At 41.6% G+C, this 25902-nt stretch overlaps 1 protein-coding gene across 6 annotated transcripts; it reads left to right on the top strand.

Annotated features, from left to right (window-relative positions):
* Window positions 1-3209: 3209 nt before the first annotated feature.
* On the top strand, window positions 3210-25651 carry LOC139407291 (glycerophosphocholine phosphodiesterase GPCPD1-like). Of its 6 annotated transcripts, XM_071150943.1 has the most exons (23): window positions 3210-3337; window positions 3767-3901; window positions 4214-4306; window positions 4648-4738; window positions 4834-4918; window positions 5321-5373; window positions 7059-7134; window positions 8143-8184; window positions 8981-9104; window positions 9430-9676; window positions 11076-11238; window positions 13830-13962; window positions 14417-14471; window positions 14565-14657; window positions 14739-14816; window positions 14993-15032; window positions 19240-19295; window positions 19434-19499; window positions 19716-19852; window positions 20057-20192; window positions 20281-20441; window positions 21602-21666; window positions 23026-25651. In XM_071150943.1, exons 7-23 carry the CDS (start codon window positions 7122-7124, stop codon window positions 23067-23069), a joined length of 1653 nt encoding a protein of 550 aa, XP_071007044.1. In that variant the 5' UTR covers window positions 3210-3337; window positions 3767-3901; window positions 4214-4306; window positions 4648-4738; window positions 4834-4918; window positions 5321-5373; window positions 7059-7121; the 3' UTR covers window positions 23070-25651. The 6 variants fall into 6 exon arrangements, with proteins under 6 accessions (XP_071007044.1, XP_071007041.1, XP_071007042.1 ...); XM_071150940.1 differs by lacking the exon at window positions 5321-5373; XM_071150941.1 differs by lacking the exon at window positions 21602-21666.
* Window positions 25652-25902: the final 251 nt, after the last annotated feature.

Genomic DNA, 25902 nt, shown 5'->3' with positions numbered 1-25902 from the left:
TTGAGTCTGTGGCAGTGAGTTATCTCTGAGAGAGGAGGAGAGAAACGCAATAAAGTTGAGGAGACGAGAGAAACACTCATTCTGGGAGGGTTAAATATTTAGAATGCTGCAGTTTCTCCCATCATTGTTTTCTCTTTCTTTCTCTCTCTCACCCCCTGCAGTAGCAGCCACTGCCAGACATCGATCAGTGTTGTGTAGCAAGACCTTGCTGTGAAGACACAATCTCTCCCCTTTCTATTTCTTCTCTCTCCAGGAAGTCTTCAGCGTATTCTTTACTCATAACACAAACAAGCAACAATTGTAGTTGCAGCAGAAATGCTTTTCAACATAATGCCACAGGCACAGCAGGTTCACGAAAAATAAATCTGCCTCTCTTTCCCCAGGACCGTACCATGGCTCACTGGTGTCCCACTAGACTCCCACTAGAACACAGTCCACATAAGAATGTAATAATATCCTGGTCCAAATAAATATCACAGTGGTTTTCTATGGCTCAACATTCATCATACACTTCCACTGTGCTGCAGCTTTCAGAATTGATTTCCCCCTCAGACTCAACGTCATAAAGTGAGAGACAGATATAAGATTCTAAATCTATGAATATAAAGTACCTGGTACATGACCGCGCTTTAAGTTTATCGGTGTTTGAAGGGTGTTTGAAAAAGTGTTTCAGTGTGTTGGGTGGGGAATTATTAATAGGCTAAGAAACTGTCTTTTAAATCCGCTTCTCTCCTCTTTTCTCCTCTCGGCAGAAAGGAGGGATACCTCCTGCTTTATGCAATATGCAATACCCTTTGGGAACATTGGAGGGGGCTAAAGTCACATAAAATCTTTATGCAATCACTACTTCTCTGGCCTGGTCTGGTGAATGAACATGTTGTCATGACAACACAAACTGCTACAGCAAAATAATGTGTGGTTGCCACCATGGGAAACTTAACTTGGATAATGTGCTTCTTGACAATAATTCAAAACAGGTTAATGGTTATGGTTACACTCTCTATTACTCCCTAACCCCACACACACATGGTCAGTCATGGTTGTGTAAGTGGGAACCCTAGTAGCCTAGGACACATGATGCCTGTCTTCCACTTTGGTATTTAGATTCAGTCTGTCTCTCGGTCGATTCTCTTGCGAAAGAGGGTCAGGGCTAATGTCACTGTAAGGTCATTGTCTGTAGCCATATTCTGTAAACCAGGATCCTGGTTCAACCTCATGAACAGAAGCCAGGATCCTGGCTCAACCTCAAACAGGGACCTTATGAGGTCGGAAATACAGGCAATTGATGGATGGTTAGAAGGTGTGCTGATCTACACAGTATACATATCCGTAGCCTGTACATATATTGCCTTTGAACTATAAATAGCTGTTCTGTATTCCAGCAATACAAGGACAGAAACACGAATGCTCTGCACACTAGGCTGAGCCAAGACGGGTTTCCCTAATATCATTAGGCTGTACTTCAGAAAAACATGCTGGTCTTTTCCTTAAGCAAGCGTTATAGAAACTTATTATTTGTCATGACATAGGGATTAATACTTTACAGTCATTTACTCACTTAGAATGTAAATGGACAAACACAATAACAGGTAGCCCAGTACAGGAGGTGTTAGTTTAAACGTATAGTCCAATATTTACACGTGTTTTTGGGAAGGGGGGATTGGGGGGCAAGTGTTAAAGCAATACTAGCAATACTGCACAATTTAGGGAACATGAGAAGCTTGTTTTTCTCAGTGATCCTGTAATAGTCCAATCTGAGGAACGGACACTTGAGCATGGCCTAAAAGCACCTGATCTCACTCTCCTTCAGGCAGAGACAGGCACACATTCACTGGTGGGACTGTAAATAGTCTACTGACTGTTAACTGCCTTATAGCTGTAGTGGGACATTGATGTTTCAGAGCTGCTGATAGTCCTAAAGTAAAATATTGAGTGTCCTGTTAAGCAATGTCTTCATTTAATATTTATTTATAATTTCCTTCTCTTGCATTTGAGAGTGAAAGCTGAAATCAAATGGAAACTGAAGCAAAGCAAGCATATCAACAGGAGTTGAATTTTGGCTGTGAGTCACGGGGGTTAACGGGTTTATCCTTGGTGGAGATTTAGCCTCGCTGACGCGACCCACGTGATTCACAGCGCAAGGGGAGCTGTGAGGACTTGGAGAGGTGTATGCCGCATTCAAAACAAATGGGAAGTCTGAACTCGGAAATCTCCGACTGGGAAAAGTATTTTGAACGGTCATCCAACTTGAAAAAAATCAAGAAAGATACTCGTTCCCGTCTTGGAATTCCATATATATATAATATATGTATTGATTAACTCCCGAATTTCGTGATATCCATTTACGATCTTGTCTCAACGAGCATCTTTCTTGAGCTCCGACTTTCCGACCTAAGATCACTGACGTCATGATTTGACATCGTTTTTTTCCCTAGTTCCCAGCTGTCTTGACATGACTATCGGCTAAACTTGTAGTGCTTTCACAACAACTGAGAACTCGGGAAAAACGAGGTCAAATCATGACGTCAGTGATCGGATTTATTTTCAGACCTTAAGATCACTGACGTCATGATTTGACCTCGTTTTTCCGAGTTCCTAGTTCGGAAGTCGGATATTTCAGGCTATGTGCACACTGCCCACAACATGAGTTTGACTTCCTAACCTCCTGCCAAATGTATGACCATATTAGAGACACATATTTCCCTCAGATTACACAGACCCACAAAGAATTCGAAAAAAAATCTAATTTTGATAAACTCTCATATCTATTGGGTGTAATACCACAGTGTGCAATCACAGCATTAATATTTGTGACCTGTTGCCACAAGAAAATGGCAACCAGTGAAGAACAAACACCATTGTAAATACAACCTATATTTATATTGAACTATTTGCACATCATTACAACACTGTACAGTATATAGACATAATATGACATTTGTCTCCCGAGTGGCGCAGCAGTATATGCACTGTAGGATTACCTGTGAATCTTGGGTTCATGAAATGGGGTATCAGCCTACTCTTATTGCAAAACTTTGACTGGGAAATCTGTCCGATTTGACTCTGATATGCTTGTAGAACATGCATGGTACTGATGTTTGTTTAGCATTATCAATTCCAATTATGGCATGGTGATTACACTATTTGAATCCGGTTGCATCAGTTTTAATGCGGGACTTTTATTTTGAAGGTTAAACGTTGAGTTCACTATTGTTTCTGATCCTTAATGTTGTTCATTTCACACCGGTGAAAACAAGACTAGTCGGCATCACAGACGTTGTTAATAACTATGCCAAATATACCACATCGAACAAGATCTGGCCGCTGATGGAGAAATGTAAATGGATTCCATCTGTGCTTTATGCGACGATATTGTTTAGTTACAATGGTTACGTTTTGTAGCGAGAGAAAGTAAAAACGCTTTTGTGGCTACGTTAGCTAGCCAACGTTAGTTTACTGGTTGTGTCTGCCCGCATTGGCGTAAAGGGCGCAGCTAGCTTGCAAGCTAGCGTACTTACTGTAGACCTCTGGTTATCCGGTTAGCATGGCTAACGCGTCAGTTTTGTTGACAAATCCTGAATTCCGGAATTAGGCGGTCTGAATTTAACTACATCATACGCAGTGTGCAAAAGACAATAACGTTAGCTACCTCAAACATGATAACGATCTAATGCTAGTTTTATATATGTTATCCTGGTAACGATAGTTAGCTTGTTGAAAGTGCCCAAGTGATTGTGTTGATATGGTCATTTTTTTTCTTATACAGCACAACGCAGCTGGACCGAACGGTGTTCATTCCAGTCTGATACTTCAGCATGGAATAGCCAGCACGGCTTCTCTTGAATCAATCCTATAACGTTAATGTTAGCTGTCTACCCCTGGCAAATAACAAAAAAGCAAGGTATGTAGATATTCATTTTGTCTTAAAGAGAGCTAGTTCCTAGCAAAGAGCTGATTTTCAACATAACAATTGTAATTGTTCTCCAATTGTAAAATGTGTTCCCTGAATACCTAACTAGTAAGAATTTAACTCCATTGTTTGACAATGTTATGTCATCTAAAGAAGAGATGACAATTCACTTATCTTTTTAGTCATATATATATATATATATGGCTTGCTAGTACCCAGCACAGCTTTGTTGGAAGTTTGTTGATCCACTAAATCTATGCCTAAATCCATGCCTGTTTTACCATTAAGTTCCTGGTTTTCCAGCTTGATTTCACCTCCAATTGACCTTGTTTGTGCCTGTGTCAACTATGGAGACAACTCAAGTGACTTTGGCAGTTAGGGGAGACACATCCCCAGGTAAGACCAACCTCTACTGCAGGGCAACAGACTAATCTGAAACAAGAAGACTATTCAATTCAAGACAACTTTAGACAGAAAAATTGACAACTATCCAGACAGTCAATCAGGAATATCATCTTTTAGCTAATCTCAGTTAACCTATATCTAAAATCGTGGGTAATATGGTAAGATTCACGATTACAAGCCTGTCCATGAGAGTTTGGCTAAAAAGTCCTTGATCTTTTGAATCTAATAAGGGGTGGGGGGGAGGGTGTTTGTGAAAATGTGTGCAAGGTGAGTGTGTGTGTGTGTGTGTATGTGGCACATTAATGGAACGTAATAAAATGGTGTATGACTAGGTGAGGTGATAGCCGTGGTTGGTAGCTGTGAAGCTTTAGGAGCCTGGTGCTATCAGAGAGCTGTGACCCTACAACCTGCTGAACACGATGGGTACATATCACCTTTCTCTTGGAATATGATTTCTGTGTTGATGTTTGTAGCTACAGGGTGTTTAAGTAATTACACATATTATGTTCCTTCCCCAGCACATTGTGGAAGAGGATCATCAGTGTGCCCAGAGGTGCTGTGTCAACCTATCGCTATTTCAAAGGCCACTTCCTGGAGTCAAAGGTGAGTTCATTTTATGTGCAGTCAGCATGATGAGTAATATTAAACAAAATACATTGTAGTTGGTCTTTAAAAATGATTGTACCATAATCCAGTTACGTAAGTAGTTGCTTTAGTGGTGATCTCATGTTGGCCGTTGAGTGACAGTTGACAAAGGATTGACAGTATTGTCTTAACAGCAGGTTAGAGCCAGACTAGGAGTCGTTGTGTTGTGCTCTTAATCCTTCCTTTTGATGATGGTGATGAATAGCCTGCATACAGCGTGATCAACATTTTTATATCCTCACTTCAGTTCTGGAGGCTGCTGATATTTTCACAGCTAATCTCTTTTAGGAAATTGAATGGCATTTAAATGTAATGTACTTCATACTAAACTGTTTAGAGGATGTTTTAATTCACACACAGTTCGTCTTCTATGGAGCCACTGTAATCCAAGTGTGACCGAGTTAGTCATATGAGTAAGTCTGTTTTGAGTGAACACTAGAAAGCATTAGATTAGCTACGCTATAGCAGATCTAAGATCATTAATGGGTTATTTAGCTCACTTTCCCCACATCTGTGTTGATCCCCTCTAGCTGTCCTCTGTGCAGTTGCTACATAACTCTTAGAGAGGAGAGCATGCCTGGAGCTCTGCCAGCTGGCCATAGCTGAGCTCTGATCTGTGCACGTGATGTGAGCCTCTCCCATGTTATTTAATGCTACGCTAGACTTGGAAGTTGGAACATACACACACACACACAAGCACAGTATGTTCTTTACCATTCCAATTATTAATGTCAGTTCTCAGTAATGTTCTCTATATGGCCAGCTTGGAGGCTCAAATTACACCCTTTTTAAGCTCTTCCTCTTTCAGAGAGGGACAGCTAGAGAGAGCACGTCTGGCTGTTGTGTCCTACAGACAGTAGCATATGAAGTAACACTATCACACCCGTGATGCGATGTGGAAACGAGGAAAAACAACTCATTTGAACTGTGCTGTCCCTTCCTGGTCTGAACTACTGTCAGTGGACTAGCAGCATTACTAACTTGTCAGAGAGCATACTTTGTTGACTCATGGGGTGTTGCTCAGCACACACATTCAGATAGGCCAGCTGTAATGACAACACATTTTACTATGTCTCTGTGGCCAGAAACCTAAAACCAGGACCACATTCAATTCTTTTTGTGATTTAACCTGTTTTTAATACCAATTATAAAACAAGTTGTTTGGATCCTGGATGCTGATTGGTTGATAGCAGGGAGTTATTCACCACAGTCCCTGGGTAATGCCTGTTACAGTTTCATTAGAATGATCCACATCACAGCCAGGCAATTTATAAACTTAATCTTCCCTGTAAAAAAGTGACTAGACATTATTTCCCCAAGCCACTAGGCTAGCATTTGGTTTGTCTAAACCTTTCTGTCTGCTTCTGATCTGTGCAACAACTTTGCAGGTTTTTACACTGCGCCGTAGAGAGAATGAATGTGACGAGACTGACAGCTTCTCTGAGCCAGCCAAATTCATTTTGGAACATTATAACGGATATATCAAAATAAATGTCAAAGGGAAAACAAATGAAAATGCACATAGTTTGTCATTTCAGCTGCTTGGTGTGATTGTGTGTTAGCTTTAGTTGGCTAGGAGAAGTAACTAGCCTGCATGGCAACCTTTTTTGCTTAAAAGGTTTGGAATGGACGACCAGCTCGTTTGGCTATATTTGGACTATATTGTCTGGTGGAAGGATGAAATAAAACAAATGTACTCATTAAAATAAGAAAAATCGTGAATGTCTACCTCCTATGGGCTGTTTCCCAGCCCTACTTTCCATGTTGGGCCTTCGAACAACCCTTAGGAGTTATTCACACAATCATCTCCAGGTTTTCATGCCTTATTGCTTAAATATTGTAGCAGACCAATTTTGTTGTACCGGAGAAAAAATGATAATTCTAAAATGTTTTAAAGTAAGTATTCAAAATCTTTCAGAGGAGATAGCAAAATATGTTAGTGTAGTAGAAGAGATGACCCCAAAGTTCTGCCTCCTGTCAACTAATAGAACCCCTTTGCAAATATCAACCAATGGTTGCTGACTGGCTTGCTGATTGGTAACCAAAGTGACCGTTGACGAAATCTGTCTTAATGCTGTACTAAACATTGGCATTGCAGAGTGCAGGTGGTCCCTGTCAGGTGATAGTCACTAAGTGGGAGACCCACCAGCAGCCACGCCTGATGAGCCCCACAGGTATATAAACCAGAACGATGCCCGGCTTGGTTTGGGAAATGTTTCTATGCTTAGCTGAGGCAAGGGGATTCAGCAGCCATAAGACTGCTGAACAATTTAATCAAATGGCCACCCCGTACTATTTACACTGCCCCCCCCCGCTACTCACTGTTTATTATCTATGCATAGTCACTTTAACCCAACCTACATGCATAAATGAATTAATTAGACTATCCTGTACCCCAGCGCATTGACTGGGTACCGGTACCCCCTGTATATAACATTGACTGGGTAGCCCCTGTATATAACATTGACTGGGTAGCCCCTGTATATAACATTGACTGGGTAGCCCCTGTATATAACATTGACTGGGTAGCCCCTGTATATAACCTTGACTGGGTAGCCCCTGTATATAACCTTGACTGGGTAGCCCCTGTATATAACCTTGACTGGGTAGCCCCTGTATATAACCTTGACTGGGTAGCCCCTGTATATAACCTTGACTGGGTAGCCCCTGTATATAACCTTGACTGGGTAGCCCCTGTATATAACATTGACTGGGTAGCCCCTGTATATAACCTTGACTGGGTAGCCCCTGTATATAACCTTGACTGGGTAGCCCCTGTATATAACCTTGACTGGGTAGCCCCTGTATATAACCTTGTTATTGGTATTTTGTTACTTTTGATTTTATTTTTTTATTTTATTTTTATTTAGTAAATATTTTCTTAACTATAATTTAAGCATTTCACTGTATTTGTATTTGGCACATGTGACTAAACATTTGATTTGAGGCCACTCAAACACCATTGTTTCAGAACTAAGACAAAGCTCATTCAAAATCAGCTTGATGGGAACAAATCTAATATACTGTAGTTTCACCCTCAATCCTACAGCCTGCCACTTTTTGGTCAAGGTTTAAAACATCAAATCTATATCATTATTATCACAATTCTATGTTGCTTTTAGAAGTATGGAAGTTGATATGTTTTTTTTCTATAGACCTCATGCCTGTTTATTTTCTTGCAGAATCACACCTTGATATTGACAATGGCCAATTTGGATTCCACAGTAAGTCCAACTAAATGTATCACATCTTGATTTAATCAATTTTGGGAAATTATCTTTGACACCCATTCAAATGAGTGGATTTGGCTAGTTCAGCCACACCCTTTACTGACAGGTAAATAAAATTGAGCACACAGCAATCTCCATAGACAAACATTGGCAGTAGAATGGCCGGTACTGAAGAACTGTGACTTTCAACGTTGCACCGTCATAGGATGCCACCTTTCTAACAAGTCAGTTTGTCAAATTCCGGATACTGGCCCAACGCTCTTACCTGATAGGTTGACCTAACCTTAATCCTTACCTTAACCACACTGCTAACCTTATGCCTAACCATTACCTTAAATTAAGACCAAAAATCTCATTTCTGTTTTCAAGAATTGTTACTATATAGCCAATTTTGACTTTGCCCATGTAGTGGAAATTGCTCAGTTCTGCCTCCAAGGCAAGATTCATGACAATAAACATCAAACTGCTACTAAGTACCTGAGGAATGACTCATACCTCTGGTTGAACTGAACTCTTCACAGGTTACATGTAAAGTCCCCATTAGAGACTGCTAAGATTTGGGGTTACAGTTATCTGGTAAAACATGTGAATTTGACTGTTTTCCCACCCTTCACAATATGTTTAAACAATGGCTTTTATTTCCATAGCAATTTTCTCAAAGTGCTTTGCATTGTTTGCGGATAGCTAATCTCATCCACCACCAAGTACTGTTACTCACCTGGGTGATCCAGCAGGAGCCATTTTGTGCCAGAACACTCACCACATGTTTCTCTGTGACTCCTTTCTGCAGATGGCTTAGAGTGTGTGGACTCTGGGTGGCTGACGTGCCAGACAGAGATCCGTTTACGTCTGCACTACTCAAAGACGTCTCCTGTATCCATCACCAAGAAGAAATATAAGAAGTCTCGCTTCAGGTGAGGCCGAGGGACACGCGGCTCTTATTCAACACTGTTTGCTGACTGAGTGCTTATCTAAGAGACTGTGGCTTGGATCAGAAGGGGCAGAATTTCCTCAAATGCAGATAGAAATTATCCCCCCCAAAATTATGGAATCAAACCAAATATGGCACTAAAATAAATCCTCTTTATTCATGAAATATGCAGACAACTCCTGTAAAGGTAGTGATGAGAACACTAGTCCACCTGTTCAAATTCATGACTTACTAGTCAGGCTTGTAAGGTCTCAAACCTTTCCCAATTTGACCACTGTTGACCTGTGACCTTTCCCCCCTTACCCCAGGATCAAGCTGACGCTGGAAGGTGTAGAAGAGGAGGAGGAGGAGGATGATGAAGAGCAGGAGCAGAGTTCGGTGGCGTGGCACAAGATGACCACCACGCTGGAGACCAGTATGATCAGTGGAGATGGGTACAAGTCCCGCCACTCCCAGCCTGAGTGTGGTTATGCCCTGGAGGCCTCACAGTGGACAGAGTACGTCATCCACTCCATGGACCCTGACAACCTGGAACTCACCTTTGACTTCTTTGAGGTACAGTTCACAGCAGGATGACTATTGTCAACTCTACAGAAACAACTTTTTTTCGTGTTGTAACTATACTCCCAAACCAGTGTTTTAGCAGAAAGTCGGTATCAGACTGTATGTATGTATGTATGTATGTATGTATGTATATTTTAGTGCCATATATCTATCTATCTATCTATTTATCTATTTATTCTATTCATGGGTTTTATTGGCATGGGAAACATGTGTTAACATTGCCAAAGCAAGTGAGGTAGATAATATATAAAGTGAAATAAACAATACAAATTAACAGTAAATATTACACATACAGAAGTTTCAAAACAATAAAGACATTACAAATGTCATATTATATATATACAGTGTCTTAACAATGAACAAATGGTTAAAGGACACAAGATAAAATAAATAAGCATAAATATGGGTTGTATTTACAATGGTTTTTGTACTTCACTGGTTGCCCTTTTCTCGTGGCAACAGGTCACAAATCTTGCTGCTGTGATGGCACACTGGAATTTCACCCAGTCGATACGGGAGTTTATCAAAATTGGATTTGTTTTCGAATTCTTTGTGGATCTGTGTAATCTGAGGGAAATATGTCTCTCTAATATGGTCATACATTGGGCAGGAGGTTAGGAAGTGCAGCTCAGTTTCCACCTCATTTTGTGGGCAGTGAGCACATAGCCTGTCTTCTCTTGAGAGCCATGTCTGCCTACGGCGGCCTTTCTCAATAGCAAGGCTGTGCTCACTGAGTCTGTACATAGTCAAAGCTTTCTTTAATTTTGGGTCAGTCACAGTGGTCAGGTATTCTGCCGCTGTGTACTCTCTGTTTAGGGCCAAATAGCATTCTAGTTTGCTCTGTTTTTTTGTTAATTACTTGACACATTGGAAATAATTATCTTTTAGTTTTCTCATGATTTGGTTGGGTCTAATTGTGCTGCTGTCCTGGAGCTCTGTAGGGTGTGTTTGTGTTTGCGAACAGAGCCCCAGGACCAGCTTGCTTAGGGGACTCTTCTCTAGGTTCATCTCTCTGTAGGTGATGGCTTTGTTATGGAAGGTTTGGGAATCACTTCCTTTTAGGTGGTTATAGAATTTAACGGCTCTTTTCTGGATTTTGATAATTAGTGGGTATCGGCCTAATTCTGCTCTGCATGCATTATTTGGTGTTCTACGTTGTACACAGAGGATATTTTTGCAGAATTCTGCGTGCAGAGTCTCAATTTGGTGTCCCATTTTGTGAAGTCTTGGTTGGTGAGCGGACCCCAGACCTCACAACCATAAAGGGCAATGGGCTCTATGACTGATTCAAGTATTTTTAGCCAAATCCTAATTGCTATGTTGAAATTTATGTTCCTTTTGATGGCATAGAATGCCCTTCTTGCCTTGTCTCTATCTATCTCCTCAACAGGAGGACATGGGGGAGCATGTGGTGCCAGGGGATGCCCACCCGGGGACCGTGGGTACGGCCTGCCTTCTCTCCTCATTCTTTGTGGAGAGTGGCAAGGACACGGGTGTGGTCACTCTGCCCATCATGAAACGCAACTCCAGACAGACCCTGGGCAAAGTCCGAGGTGAGCGACCCACCCCTCCTGGAACAAGTGGTCTTGTAATATTTTATTTTTTTAAAAGCTACTAAGTTACTTGACACCCATGTAACTCTTTGTAAATCAGGTAATATCAATGGGATATTTGCAAAAAACTTGATTCGGATGCAGCAGGACTGACTGAATATACTCCCGAGTGGCGCAGAGGTCTAAGACACTGTATCTCAGTGCAAGAGGCATCACTACAGTTACTGGTTCGAATCCAGGCTGTATCACATCCAGCGCACAGTTGGCCCAGCGTCGTCCGGGTTTGGCCGGGTTAGGCCATCATTATAAATAAGAATTTGTTCTTAACTGGCTTACCTAGTTAAACAGCTTAAATTTGAAAACTTCTATATTTCCCTAAGAGTGACTATGTTGAATAGATGGTCTAAAACTCGGATTCAGCCTCTATTGACTGACAGGTCTTTCAGAAATGGAATTAGTCAGTTAATTCACCAAAACTGAAATTCTATTTCAATACTAAAAATTAAAAAATATTTCTCAAATTGAAAGGGAGGAGCTTCTTATTTCAAACTTTTTAAATTGTTTAATTCAAATCTCTTCCTACATTGGATGACTTAAATTTCAATTGACTCCTTCTAATGAAATTGGGGAGAAAGGGGAGGGGCGTAAACATTTTTTTCAATTGACCCCAACCCTGTAGAATACTGTAGGTCAGCACATCCAGTTCCTCCTGCCGCCCCTTTCCCTATGTAAACAGTCAACTTTCCGCTTAGCATGTAACTGTCAAACAGGGTGTGAAATAGGTCAAAACAGGAACTAGAATGTACAGTGCCTTGCGAAAGTATGTGGCCCCCTTGAACTTTGCGACCTTTTGCCACATTTCAGGCTTCAAACATAAAGATATAAAACTGTATTTTTTTGTGAAGAATCAACAACAAGTGGGACACAATCATGAAGTGGAACGACATTTATTGGATATTTCAAACTTTTTTAACAAATCAAAAACTGAAAAATTGGGCGTGCAAAATTATTCAGCCCCCTTAAGTTAATACTTTGTGGCGCCACCTTTTGCTGGGATTACAGCTGTAAGTCGCTTGGGGTATGTCTCTATCAGTTTTTCACATCGAGAGACTGAAATGTTTTCCCATTCCTCCTTGCAAAACAGCTCGAGCTCAGTGAGGTTGGATGGAGAGCATTTGTGAACAGCAGTTTTCAGTTCTTTCCACAGATTCTCGATTGGATTCAGGTCTGGACTTTGACTTGGCCATTCTAACACCTGGATATGTTTATTTTTGAACCATTCCATTGTAGATTTTGCTTTATGTTTTGGATCATTGTCTTGTTGGAAGACAAATCTCCGTCCCAGTCTCAGGTCTTTTGCAGACTCCATCAGGTTTTCTTCCAGAATGGTCCTGTATTTGGCTCCATCCATCTTCCCATCAATTTTAACCATCTTCCCTGTCCCTGCTGAAGAAAAGCAGACCCAAACCATGATGCTGCCACCACTATGTTTGACAGTGGGGATGGTGTGTTCAGTGTGATGAGCTGTGTTGCTTTTACGCCAAACATAACGTTTTGCATTGTTGCCAAAAAGTTCAATTTTGGTTTCATCTGACCAGAGCACCTTCTTCCACATGTTTGGTGTGTCTCCCAGGTGGCTTGTGGCAAACTTTAAACGACACTTTTTATGGATATCTTTAAGAAATGGCTTTCTTCTTGCCACTCTTCCATAAAGGCCAGATTTGTGCTATATACGACTGATTGTTGTCCTATGGACAGAGTCTCCCACCTCAGCTGTAGATCTCTGCAGTTCATCCAGAGTGATCATGGGCCTCTTGGCTGCATCTCTGATCAGTCTTCTCCTTGTATGAGCTGAAAGTTTAGAGGGACGGCCAGGTCTTGGTAGATTTGCAGTGGTCTGATACTCCTTCCATTTCAATATTATCGCTTGCACAGTGCTCCTTGGGATGTTTAAAGCTTGGGAAATCTTTTTGTATCCAAATACGGCTTTAAACTTCTTCACAACAGTATATCGGACCTGCCTGGTGTGTTCCTTGTTCTTCATGATGCTCTCTGCGCTTTTAACGGACCTCTGAGACTATCACAGTGCAGGTGCATTTATACGGAGACTTGATTACACACAGGTGGATTGTATTTATCATCATTAGTCATTTAGGTCAACATTGGATCATTCAGAGATCCTCACTGAACTTCTGGGGAGAGTTTGCTGCACTGAAAGTAAAGGGGCTGAATAATTTTGCACGCCCAATTTTTCAGTTTTTGATTTGTTAAAAAAGTTTGAAATATCCAATAAATGTCGTTCCACTTCATGATTTTGTCCCACTTGTTGTTGATTCTTCACAAAAAATACAGTTTTATATCTTTATGTTTGAAGTCTGAAATGTGGCAAAAGGTCGCAAAGTTCAAGGGGGCCGAATACTTTCGCAAGGCACTGTAGATGCAGGATTAGATGACTTGGGGCCAGAGGGTTAGCTAAGATGTTTCCCTGGTAAAAAATAAAAGTCAGATTAAAGTTAATTTAATGAGTACAATTCACATTTAAAAAAAGATATATATATAATAATGTAAAGTCATGTATTTTTCTGTTTCAGTGGACTACCTGGTGATCCGTCCTATCGAGGGACTGCAGTGTGACATGAGCTCGTCCTTCACCAAGTACTGGAGGAAGAGGAGTGCCCCCCTGGACGTGGGCCACAGAGGGGCCGGCAGCACACACGCAGCCAAGTGAGAGAAACACACAACGCGATTATTAGGGGTTGATGTACCTAATGATTGTCTATGTGTGTGTTGAAGCAGGACTCTACTCAATAACAACACAATGTCCCTTTTGTACTCTGTTTATTGAATGTTTGAATGCATTTGTCTTGTTCTGTCCGGCTTCAAAGTTTCAGTGCAACTTTAGGACATGCTCAGTCAGACTGAGACATCAACAGGAAGTGGAGGTCAACGAACAACAACAAAGACATTGTTCTTTCTGGTTTCTTGTCATGTCACTGTACTGGGAAAACCTTGCCTCTGAATCTCAGCCTAGAAGTTGTCAGAGTGCAAGTCATTAACTAGTAGTCTGACCGTACACAATTGGTTTGGTATCTGTGTTATACTGTAAATTGTGATTTGGGTGCCTTTGTCATTGGTTATCTTTAGTTTTGTGCTAAAAATGTCTGATTTTGATTTTCAGACATACCAAAGTTAGGGAGAACACAATTGCCTCGTTTAAAAGTGCTGCCAATCATGTGAGTATTCCTACAAAACGTAAAACACTTGTAAAACAAGATCAGATACATTTTCATCATTGTTGACTGCATGTGTGTTGTATGTTTCTGAAGGGGGCTGCCTATGTAGAGTTTGACGTCCATCTCTCCAAGGACTGCATCCCCATCGTGTACCACGATCTCACCTGCTGCATCTCCACTAAGAAGGTAAACAACAACATAAATGTGGTCGGGTGCACACTGTACAGCATCCTTACTTTTTATTTTATGTTCCTCTCCTCCTGTCAGAAAGGAGACAAACTCTCTCTGGACCTGTTTGAAGTTCCTGTCAAAGACCTCACATACAACCAGCTTCAGCAGCTCAAGGTAGAAGAGCTTTTAACTACAGCTAGCCTCTGGCTTCTCCTTTACTAGTTAACACACTCAAACTCCAGTCCTTGAAATGGGTTAATATGAAGTATTTTTTTGTCATGTAGACAACACTATTTAGGATTAGGCCTATATGATGTGAAAGATGACTTGGTTTTGTGTTTGATGAACAGTTGGGCCATGCTTCTGCCTTGAAGGTGAACGACCACAAAGGTATAGTGTATTTTCTTATATTTCGCTGGCTATAATACCCACCACAAAATCCTACACACAATGCCCCATGATGACAAAGTGAAAACAGGTTTTTACTATTTTTTACAAATATATAAAACAATACAAAACATTTGCCTTGTTCACATAAGTATTCAGACCCTTTGCTATGAGACTCGAAATTGATCTCAGTTTTCCCATTGATCATCCTTGATGTTTCTACAACTTGATTGGAGTCCACCTGTGGTAAATTCAATTGATTGGACATGATTTGGAAGTCAAATGCCTGTCTGTATAATGTCCCACGGTTAACAGTGCATGTCAGAACAAAAACCAAGTCATGAGGTCGAATTAATTGTCCCTGGAGCGCCAAGACAGGATTGTGTCGAGGCACAGATCTGGAGATGGGTACCAAAAAATGTCTGCAGCATTAAAGGTCACCAAGAACACAGTGGCCTCCATCATTCTTTAATAGAAGAAGTTTAGAACCACCAAGACTTCCTAGAGCTGTCTGCCTGGCCAAACTGAACAATAGGGGGAGAAGGGCATTGGTCAGGAAGGTGACCAAGAACCCGATGGTTACTCTGACAGAGCTCCAGAGTTCCTTTATGGAGATGGTTGTCCTTCTGGAAGGTTCTCCCATCTCTGCAGCACTCCACTAATCAGGCCTTTATGGTAGAGTGGCCAGACGGAAGCCACTCCTCAGTAAAAGTCACCTGACAGCCCTCTTGGAGTTTGCCAAAAGGCATCTAAAGGACTCTGACCATGAGAAACAAGATTCTCTGGTTTGATGAAATCAAATCAAATGTATTTATATAGCCCTTTGTACATCAGCTGATATCTCAAAGTGCTGTACAGAAACCCAGCCTAAAACCCCAAACAGCAAGCAATGCAGGTGTAGAAGCACAGTGGCTAGGAAAAACTCCCTAGAAAAGCCAAAAGCTAGGAAGAAACCTAGAGGAACCAGGCTATTTGGGGTGGCCAGTCCTCTTCTGGCTGTGCCGGGTGGAGATTATAACAGAACATGTTCAAATGTTCATAAATGACCAGCATGGTCAAATAATAATAATCACAGGCAGAACAGTTGAAACTGGAGCAGCAGCACGGACAGGTGGACTGGGGACAGCAAGGAGTCATCATGTCAGGTAGTCCTGAGGCATGGTCCTAGGTCTCAGGTCCTCTGAGAGAGAATTAGAGAGAGCATACTTAAATTCACACAGGACACCGGATAAGACAGGAGAAGTACTCCAGATATAACAAACTGACCCTAGCCCCCCGACACATAAACTACTGCAGCATAAATACTTGAGGCTGAGACAGGAGGGGTCAGGAGACACTGTGGCCCCATCCGATGGCAACCCCGGACAGGGCCAAACAGGAAGGATATAACCCCACCCACTTTGCCAAAGCACAGCCCCCACACCAATAGAGGGATATCTTCAACCACCAATTTACCATCCTGAGACAAGGCCGAGTATAGCCCACAAAGATCTCCGCCACGGCACAACCCAAGGGGGGGTGCCAACCCAGACAGGAAGATCACATCAGTGACTCAAACCACTCAAGTGACGCACCCCTCCTAGGGACGGTGTGAAAGAGCCCTAAGTAAGCCAATGACTCAGCCCCTGTAATAGGGTTAGAGGCACAGAATCCCAGTGGAGAGAGGGGAACCGGCCAGGCAGAGACAGCAAGGGTGGTTTGTTGCTCCAGAGCCTTTCCGTTCACCTTCACACTCCTGGGCCAGACTACACTCAATCATATGACCCACTGAAGAGATTAGTCTTCAGTAAAGACTTAAAGGTTGAGACCGAGTTTGCGTCTCTGACATGGGTAGGCAGACCGTTCCATAAAAATTGAGCTCTATAGGAGAAAGCCCTGCCTCCAGCTGTTTGCTTAGAAATTCTAGGGACAATTAGGAGGCCTGCGTCTTGTGACCGTAGCGTACGTGTAGGTATGTATGACAGGACCAAATCAGAGAGATAGGTAGGAGCAAGCCCATGTAATGCTTTGTAGGTTCGCAGTAAAACCTTTAAATCAGCCCTTGCCTTGACAGGAAGCCAGTGTAGGGAGGCTAGCACTGGAGAAATATGATACATTTTTTTGTTTCTAGTCAAGATTCTAGCAGCCGTATTTAGCACTAACTGAAGTTTATTTAGTGCTTTATCCGGGTAGCCGGAAAGTAGAGCATTGCAGTAGTCTAACCTAGAAGTGACAAAAGCTTGGATTAATTTTTCTGCATCAATTTTGGACAGAAAGTTTCTGATTTTTGCAATGTTACGTAGATGAAAAAAAGCTGTCCTTGAAACAGTCTTGATATGTTCTTCAAAAGAGAGATCAGGGTCCAGAGTAACGCCGAGGTCCTTCACAGTTTAATTTGAGACGACTGTACAACCATTAAGATTGATTGTCAGATTCAACAGAAGATCTCTTTGTTTCTTGGGACCTAGAACAAGCATCTCTGTTTTGTCCAAGTATAAAAGTAGAAAGTTTGCAGCCATCCACTTCCTTATGTCTGAAACACATGCTTCTAGCGAGGGCAATTTTGGGGCTTCACCATGTTTCATTGAAATGTACAGCTGTGTGTCATCCGCATAGCAGTGAAAGTTAACATTATGTTTTCGAATGACATCCCCAAGAGTGGTCCTAAAACGGAACCTTGAGGAACACCGAAATCTACAGTTGATTTGTCAGAGGACAAACCATTCACAGAGACAAACTGATATCTTTCCGACAGATAAGATCTAAACCAGGCCAGAACTTGTCCGTGTAGACCAATTTGGGTTTCCAATCTATCCAAAAGAATGTAGTGATCGATGGTATCAAAAGCAGCACTAAGGTCTAGGAGCACGAGGACAGATGCAGAGCCTCGGTCTGATGCCATTAAAAGGTCATTTACCACCTTCACAAGTGCAGCCTCAGTGCTATGATGGGGTCTAAAACCAGACTGAAGCATTTCGTATACATTGTTTGTCTTCAGGAAGGCAGTGAGTTGCTGCGCAACAGCCTTTTTTTATTTTTTTATTGAGAGGAATGGAAGATTCGATATAGGCCGATAGTTTTTTTTATATTTTCTGGGTCAAGGTTTGGCTTTTTCAAGAGAGGCTTTATTACCGCCACTTTTAGTAAGTTTGGTACACATCCGGTAGATAGAGAGCCGTTTATTATGCTCAACATAGGAGGGCCAAGCACAGGAAGCAGCTCTTTCAGTAGTTTAGTTGGAATAGGGTCCAGAATGCAGCTTGAAGGTTTAAAGGCCATGATTATTTTCATCATTGTGTCAAGAGATATAGTACTAAAACACTTGAGCGTCTCTCTTGATCCTAGGTCCTGGCAGAGTTGTGCAGACTCAGGACAACTGAGCTTTGAAGGAATACGCAGATTTAAAGAGGAGTCCGTAATTTGCTTTCTAATAATCATGATCTTTTCCTCAAAGAAGTTCATGAATTTATTACTGCTGAAGTGAAAGCCATCCTCTCTTGGGGAATGCTGCTTTTTAGTTAGCTTTGCGACAGTATCAAAAAGGAATTTTGGATTGTTCTTATTTTCCTCAATTAAGTTGGAAAAATAGGATGATCGAGCCAAGATTGAACTCTTGCCTGAATGCCAAGCGTCACGTCTGGAGGAAACCTGGCACCAACCCTACGGTAAAGCATGGTGGTGGCAGCATCATACTGTGGGGATGTTTTTCAGCGGCAGGGACTGGGAGACTAGTCAGGATCGAGGCAAAGATGAACGGAGCAAAGTACAGAGATATCTTTGATGAAAACCTGCTCCAGAGCGCTCAGGACCTCAGACTGGGGTGCCAAGCTTTTAGTATCATACCCAAGAAGACTTGAGGCTGTAATCGCTGCCAGAGGTGCTCAACAAAGTACTGAGTAAAGGGTCTGAATACTTAAGTAAATACTTATGCACCCTATGTGATATTTCAGTTTATTTTTTAATACATTTGCTAATATGTTTTAAAGAAACTGTTTTGGGGCATTGTGTGTAGATTGATGAGGAAAAATAAACAATTGAATCAATTTTATAATATGGCTGTAACATAACAAAATGTGGAAAAGGTCAAGGGGTCTGAATACCTTCCAAATGCACTGCATGTCCACTGCTTGCATCATTGTTTTAAAGCAGTTGAACATGAACCATCAGAGCAGCTGAACTGTGTATCGGCCTGTGTGTGAAGTGCATGGTTTACTCCCACTTTCTTTCTTAGATGATGATGAAGAGGAAGAGGTTGACGAGCATCAGCCCTTCCCTTCCTTTTCCCAGGTAGATAACCTCCTAGTTGGCGTCACCGCTGTCCAGGTTACCATATGATCGGGTTATTTGGTGATCTTTGTGAACTAGCCTATCCCAACCTTGAGGTTCTGTGTCCTATTATATCTGATTCCCTATGTCATGTTCCAGATATTCCAAGCAGTGCCTGAAAATGTGGGCTTCAACATCGAGCTGAAGTGGGTTTGTCAGATGAAGGTAGGTACAGCCAGTAGGTTATACTGGAGATGGTGGCCATGCTAGAAAGTACCTAAGTGGCTGAACCGATGAGCACGTACATGACCCATCTGTTTTTTGGGGTTAAGGGTTGCAGTTCAAGTCAATTAGGAACACTTTGTACTTTTAACTATCCTATCATGGTCCTATAGTAACAACCCTTATCACATTGGATGGTTGTGATTTTGTTTACAACAGGATGGTTCGTGGGAAGGAAACCTGTCCTCGTACTTCAACATGAACCTGTTCCTGGACATCATACTGACCTGTGTGCTGCAGAGAGCTGGCAAGAGACGCATCGTCTTCTCCTGCTTCGACCCTGACGTCTGCACTATGTAAGCACCGCTTACCCACCAGTTATCCAACAGTCAGTCTGAAGACAGTGTTAACCTGCCGAGCTGAAGCCTTGTTTACATAGGCAGTCATAAACATACATATTACTACTATGACAAATGTGTTATGTAGCTGTTATGAAGGCTTTATGAATGCATACGTAAGGGGGGGGTAAAGTTAACCATAAATGCTTTATTCTCCCCAAGGGTTCGTCAGAAGCAGAACAAGTACCCCATCCTGTTCCTGACCCAGGGCATCTCTGAGATCTACCCGGAGCTCATGGACATCCGCTGTCGCACCACACAGATCGCCATGAGCTTCGCACAGAGCGAAAACCTCCTGGTGAGTGGTGGAACTGGGATGGATGGATGGATGGATGTATGTGTCTGTGCTAATGTAGGGGATCAGTCAACTCTGATTGTGTCTGTAGGGTATTAGTGCCCACACTGAGGAGCTCCTTCAGAATCTGGAGCACATCCGAGAGGCCCAGTCTAAAGGCCTGGTAGTGTTCTGCTGGGGAGACCTCAACAACGACCACGACAACAGGACCAAGCTACGGGAACAGGGCATTGACGGACTCATCTATGACAGGTAAACATTCGTCTGATGATGATCTATGACTGGTAAATCCGTTTGGCTCATATAGGGGCAGGTTACCAGACACAGATTAAAGCTTGTGCTAGCCTAAAAAGCACTTGTGCTAGACTAGAAAGCTTGCTGTTTTACTCCAAGACTTAATGGAGAGGACACCCCCTATGTTGCCCAATGTGCTGTTTTTAGTTCCCGAGAGGCCTAGCCAAAGGTTAGCTATAATAAAATATTTAGTTAGGACTTAAGAGTTTGTCCCTCAGGCAGGTACACCCTGATCTCATGTAATTATGTAAACCAGTGTCTAAGTATCTATCCTGATCACACTATCAACAGCTATTGACTGTTGCTCAATGCTCTTGATTGGACTTCTCAACATTGCTCTATAGTTTATTAGTTACATGCACAGGGTCGCAGATGTAATTGCAGGGTACAGTGAAATTCTTAAGCTTCGAGCTCCAACAGTGCAGGTCAAGAGAAGTGAATGGGACAATAATAATATATACATTTTTACAACTAACAACAATGAAAATTGTCCATTATGGGTCAGTAATTGTAGTGTAAACATAATCAGCGTATCAGTTAAGGACATCATAATATAAGGTTACATATTATTACAACCTAAAAGCACACACAGTAGGCAAATATTGAATCACTTGTCGTTCAGCCACCGTAGCTAGACGAATGAAACTAATAGTCGTTATGTAATTAGAAAATTCAAGTAGATATAGCTGGGTCGGAGAGAGGCTTCCTTCAAAGAACAGACACGTCATGTGACCTGACATCAGCGAGAACTGGTTTTATAATACTGCCTCAGCAGTATAGACCTATTTTCCATAAATTGCACCTTTGAACTGTGGCCTACATGTTTGGCCGTGATGGGGTTTACTGATTAAACCATTCAGTGGGATTCCTGGGAGTCAAAAATAGATTGCCAGAATTTCTTCCAGCTGTATCTTATCACTGGAATACACCAGATACATTTTCTCCAGTCCCCTGCTTATTGTCATGACAACTGGGAGTTGGTAGAAGTTGCCCCTAACAGCAGATGCAGGGTCAGATATTCTTTCAACCCTTATTGGGAGTAATATAATCTGACCCTAGATCTGTGGTTAAAATGTCAATTTCTACCTGGAGCTGATAACTGTGCCTCTTTCTTTCAGAATATGTGAAAGCTGGTGGCCAAATCATGTCATTGACTCTCACCCTACTGGTTCTTCTGATGCCAGTAATGTTTCTCTGGTTCCTGGTTGTGCTTATTTACTCACCCCTGATTTTGGATCTTTTGTTTCCTCGTGACTACTGCCTGAATGAAAGCCCCCTGGTCTGGTCAATAACTGTAACAGACCAGCAGGGTTCCATGACAATGATGCAAGACAATTGACTTCTCATTTGGCTAAACTGTGTGGAGAACTAGGCTATGTTCCCCTTTTCCTGCGATAGTCTCCCTAGAGTTTGCACTTCTTATGAAAAAGTATGTTGGTAGCAACATTTTACCCGACTTTATATTAAAATGTTAAAATTGATTGTTTAAAGCAGCGATTGATTGGTCAACTGCCCTGTCTATCATTTTTGAGATGAGACGTCCCCAGTGGATAAAGGTTGCTCCTTATCATGCTTTTATCAGTTTGTTTATGTTCAGCTTTATTACTCCCACTTCCAGCTCTTCTTCAGCACTGACCAGACAGAGGCCTATGTAGATGCATGGCATATAAAGCACCCAGTTAGAGCGGCTGGCTGTTTTGTTGGAATGTCAGGTAGTCAGGCAGCATGGCTGATTCACGAGCAAGTGGCTGTAAGAACCTGTTTACATGGCTGAATTCTGTTGTTGGTCCATGGGTGTGTGCACTGTTCTTTTGAATGCCCGCTGGAAACATTATGTTCACTGCGCATTCTGCTTTTCACCTGCAAGTATTTCACCTTTCAGATTTACATGCTCTTTATTTAGGGCCAAGGAAGTGTCATGAGTTCAGGGTCACTAATACGCCTTCCAGCTAGTTGTAGAATGGATGTTCCCCAACTGGTGACATCGTCCTGTGTGCACAATGTTCTCATGACTGAGAACAGCTTGAGTTCAGCTCGCTGTTCTTTTTGGCTTTGCAGAGTATTGTGTATTTTAGTCTGTTACAACTTCTCAGGGATTTCATAGCTTGACGGGTGAACAATGATTTGTTTATGAATTATTTATAATGATTAAGAATCGGCATAGATGCATGAAAAATATGAGTGTTAGCGTAGTGGTCTTTTCCATTAGTGCATGTAATGTAGAGCGGTTGGGGAAACGCCTATTGTTGTGTTGTCATGAATGATACTGCTAGAAGCTAATCCCTTCTCTTTTGATTTATGCTACAACATTGTACAGTAGCTGATCATGTAATGTGAGTTTGTTTTTATTGCTAAGGCTTATGTTGACATGCTATCGATCATGTTGATTAGCCCTTTGTTATGTAGACACTGAGAAACCAGATACCAGACATCCTTACTTTGAACAGCACTTCCGTGTTCCCTTGTGTACCTGAGTTAGTTCTTCTGTCTTTGGCTCATGAACAGACGTTTGTTTTTCTCCTTTCCCCATCTTTCTCTCCAGGATCTGTGACGACCAGGTCGAGCAGCCTAACATCTTCAAAGTAGAGGAGCAACACACGCTGCAGGAAACGCTCAAGAGCTTTGTGTGTTCCTGCTACACCATCCCCTGCCAGGCGGCTCCTGTCTGCCCCTCCTCCATCTCCAAGGAGCACAACGGCAGTGCAGAGTCTGACTCGGGCCTCAGCTCCTCCTGAACAACTCACTGCCCCCTAAGTTTGTCACTAGATAGGACAGAAGCATAAATGCATATAGACAGAATTGATGAGTAAGTGTACACCACTTGTTTTTAATTAAGTGTCAGAGTGTTACATAGGAGCTACACTAGGGAAGAGGGAAAATTATTATTATTTTTCAACCCGTTGTACTGGAAGTGTAACTTTTTGCCTGCATGAGCAGAGCGCAATCCACTTTATCCTAATGTTCACAGGTGTGAGCTGCTTGTCAATTTTTTAACTTTGAGCAGTGCAAAGCTACCGCGCTTACGCCTGGTTTCATTGAAGTGAATTGGAGCGAATCACACTTGCGTGTCCGGTGTAGTTGCGTGTCCGGTGTAGCTCCTATGCTAGGGGTGTGATGGTAATCACAATGGTGGTTTACAAAACACTTCTGTCCTGTCTGACCAGAAAGTGACAACACTTACTGAACTGACCTCCACTCGGTCCACGGAAGCCATACACAAGCTGTGTCCAGATCAGTTATCTCTTAGCTGTTTGTTTTAACTGGAAAAGGGATGGTGTTTTGCCAGAAAAGGCTTCTGGCATTTGTTATTTGGATTTTAGTTCTACACAATTGAATGACTGTGGGATCTGCACCTCAATCACAATAATAATGGAATTCCCTGTACATTCACAGGTCTTCACTTACAAAGTAATGACTACTCAAGGAATTTATTTTCAAGTGCATCTTTTATTTAGAAAATTGCTAAATACAAATCAAACTAAAGTGCTGAAATTAACTGTATATTAGCTTTTCCAGATATAAAGTTTCTTATTGGAGTATCATAGATCTAATTTAAGCATATGCTGTAGTTTGAAGTCTTTAGGCGGATAATGATTTCCATCTGCGTTATGATTTTCCTCATGATATAGCCAACATTTTACAATAGCAGTGTTATTTTTGTCACTCATATAATTTTGACGGAGTATTGCAGTAGAACAAGATCATTTGGGACAGTGACCAAAACTTTCTCAGGTGGTTTTAAATTTAAATGTCCATTTGAACTTAAACTCATGCAATCTGATTTGTATTAGGAGTGCCCTGAGCTGTGCCATTAATGAAGTGTCATTACCTGATGCCCAGATTATGAAGTGTTGCTGGGGGTGCCTAAATCTGAACAGATTAATAATATCACTTTAATGACCTGTTGAATGACCAGTAGAAAAACTGTTTGTTTTTGCTCTCAACACCACCTTGAATCTGTGTGAGCTCAAAAGTCACCATTAGGGAAAGGTATACACTCCTACGTATTTATTTGTACAGTGAAACCTAAATGTTTTGTTTTGTACTCAAGCATTTTGGATTTCAGATAAAATGTTTGAGGCGACAGTTACACATCTGTAACTCTCACTCGTCATTATTCACCATTCATTTGTGATTATCCACAAAGTGTGGTAGCATCCACATTTAATATAGAAGTGTTCAGAAACCTGTTCTATTCTTATTAACAATATTTAAAAAAAAGTAAAGGCAGTGAATTCATTTCTAAAACATATGTATTTGTCGCCTCATTTTAAAACATTTGATCCCAAATCCTGGAGTACAGAGACAAATTCAAAGTTTTGGCTTCATGTCCAAATAGGTAAGGGAGAATAGGTAGCCCTTTGTTATGGCTAGGTCTAGTCCACACAACTTCATCCCTATCTCCTTTGATGAGAAGGGTTTTCTTAGTAGCTGTGCTTGCTCAACACATAATATATGCCATTTAGCAGATTTGTTTGCTCTTCCCCCAAAGCGACTTAGTCATGCATGCATACATTTATGTATGAGTGGTCCCGGGAATCAAACCCACTATCCCGACGTTGCAAGCACCATGCTCTACCAACTGAACTACAGAGGACCACATCAGAAAGCCTTAATGAGGAAGTTGTATGATTTCACTCGTCTGACTGCCACTTGTTTCAGTCTCTTCATACCTCTGATCATTTAATGCAATAGAAGACCAATATTTGTCTTGCCTCCACTGAACAAAAGTGTTATTTTCTCTTGCACAGTTTTCTTGCTACATTGCAACTCACATTTTTCCTACCGTCTGTATTTTGTTCTACAATCTTTTATTTAAAATGCACATGGAAGACATGTAACTGTCTATTTTTCCTAAATGGTGTAAACATTTCACTTGAACACAGAGAACCAAGCACAGCTTGCATTGTTGTAGAAATGTATAGTCTGTCTGCTCGTTTGTCTGTTTTAAGTTCTGAAAGTATCTTAATGTTTGACACTTCTACTGTATGTATGGCCCACTGTTAGTCATAATGCATGCCTCTCAGACAGAGTGCTATGGTGGACTGGGTGACACAAGTTGATTGTATCAACTGTCTCTCGTTCATGTCACACCCCTGCTACTCTGTCTGGACAATACAATGCTAGCTAAATGAAATGAAAAATTAATAAAATGATTTAGAAATGTATTTTGTAAGACTTTCTTTTACACATTGCAAAAATTGACATACCGGTCGGGACTAGTATTTTAAGAGTGTACCGCACAGTATGAGTCATTTGTTTATTAGAGAAATAATGTTGATCTGGTTCTGAATTTACAACCACCGGAGGGAGGCCTTTGGTTTGCCTTGAACATTGTCACCAACCAACATTATCTTGGGTGTACTTAACTCCTTCTGCCTTGGCAAGGTGCCATGTTTTTGTTTGTCTTCTGCAGTGC

This window comes from Oncorhynchus clarkii, chromosome 4 (assembly GCF_045791955.1).
Source record: "Oncorhynchus clarkii lewisi isolate Uvic-CL-2024 chromosome 4, UVic_Ocla_1.0, whole genome shotgun sequence".
NCBI lineage: Eukaryota > Metazoa > Chordata > Actinopteri > Salmoniformes > Salmonidae > Oncorhynchus > Oncorhynchus clarkii.
This window is presented reverse-complemented; position numbering and strand designations above follow the sequence as displayed.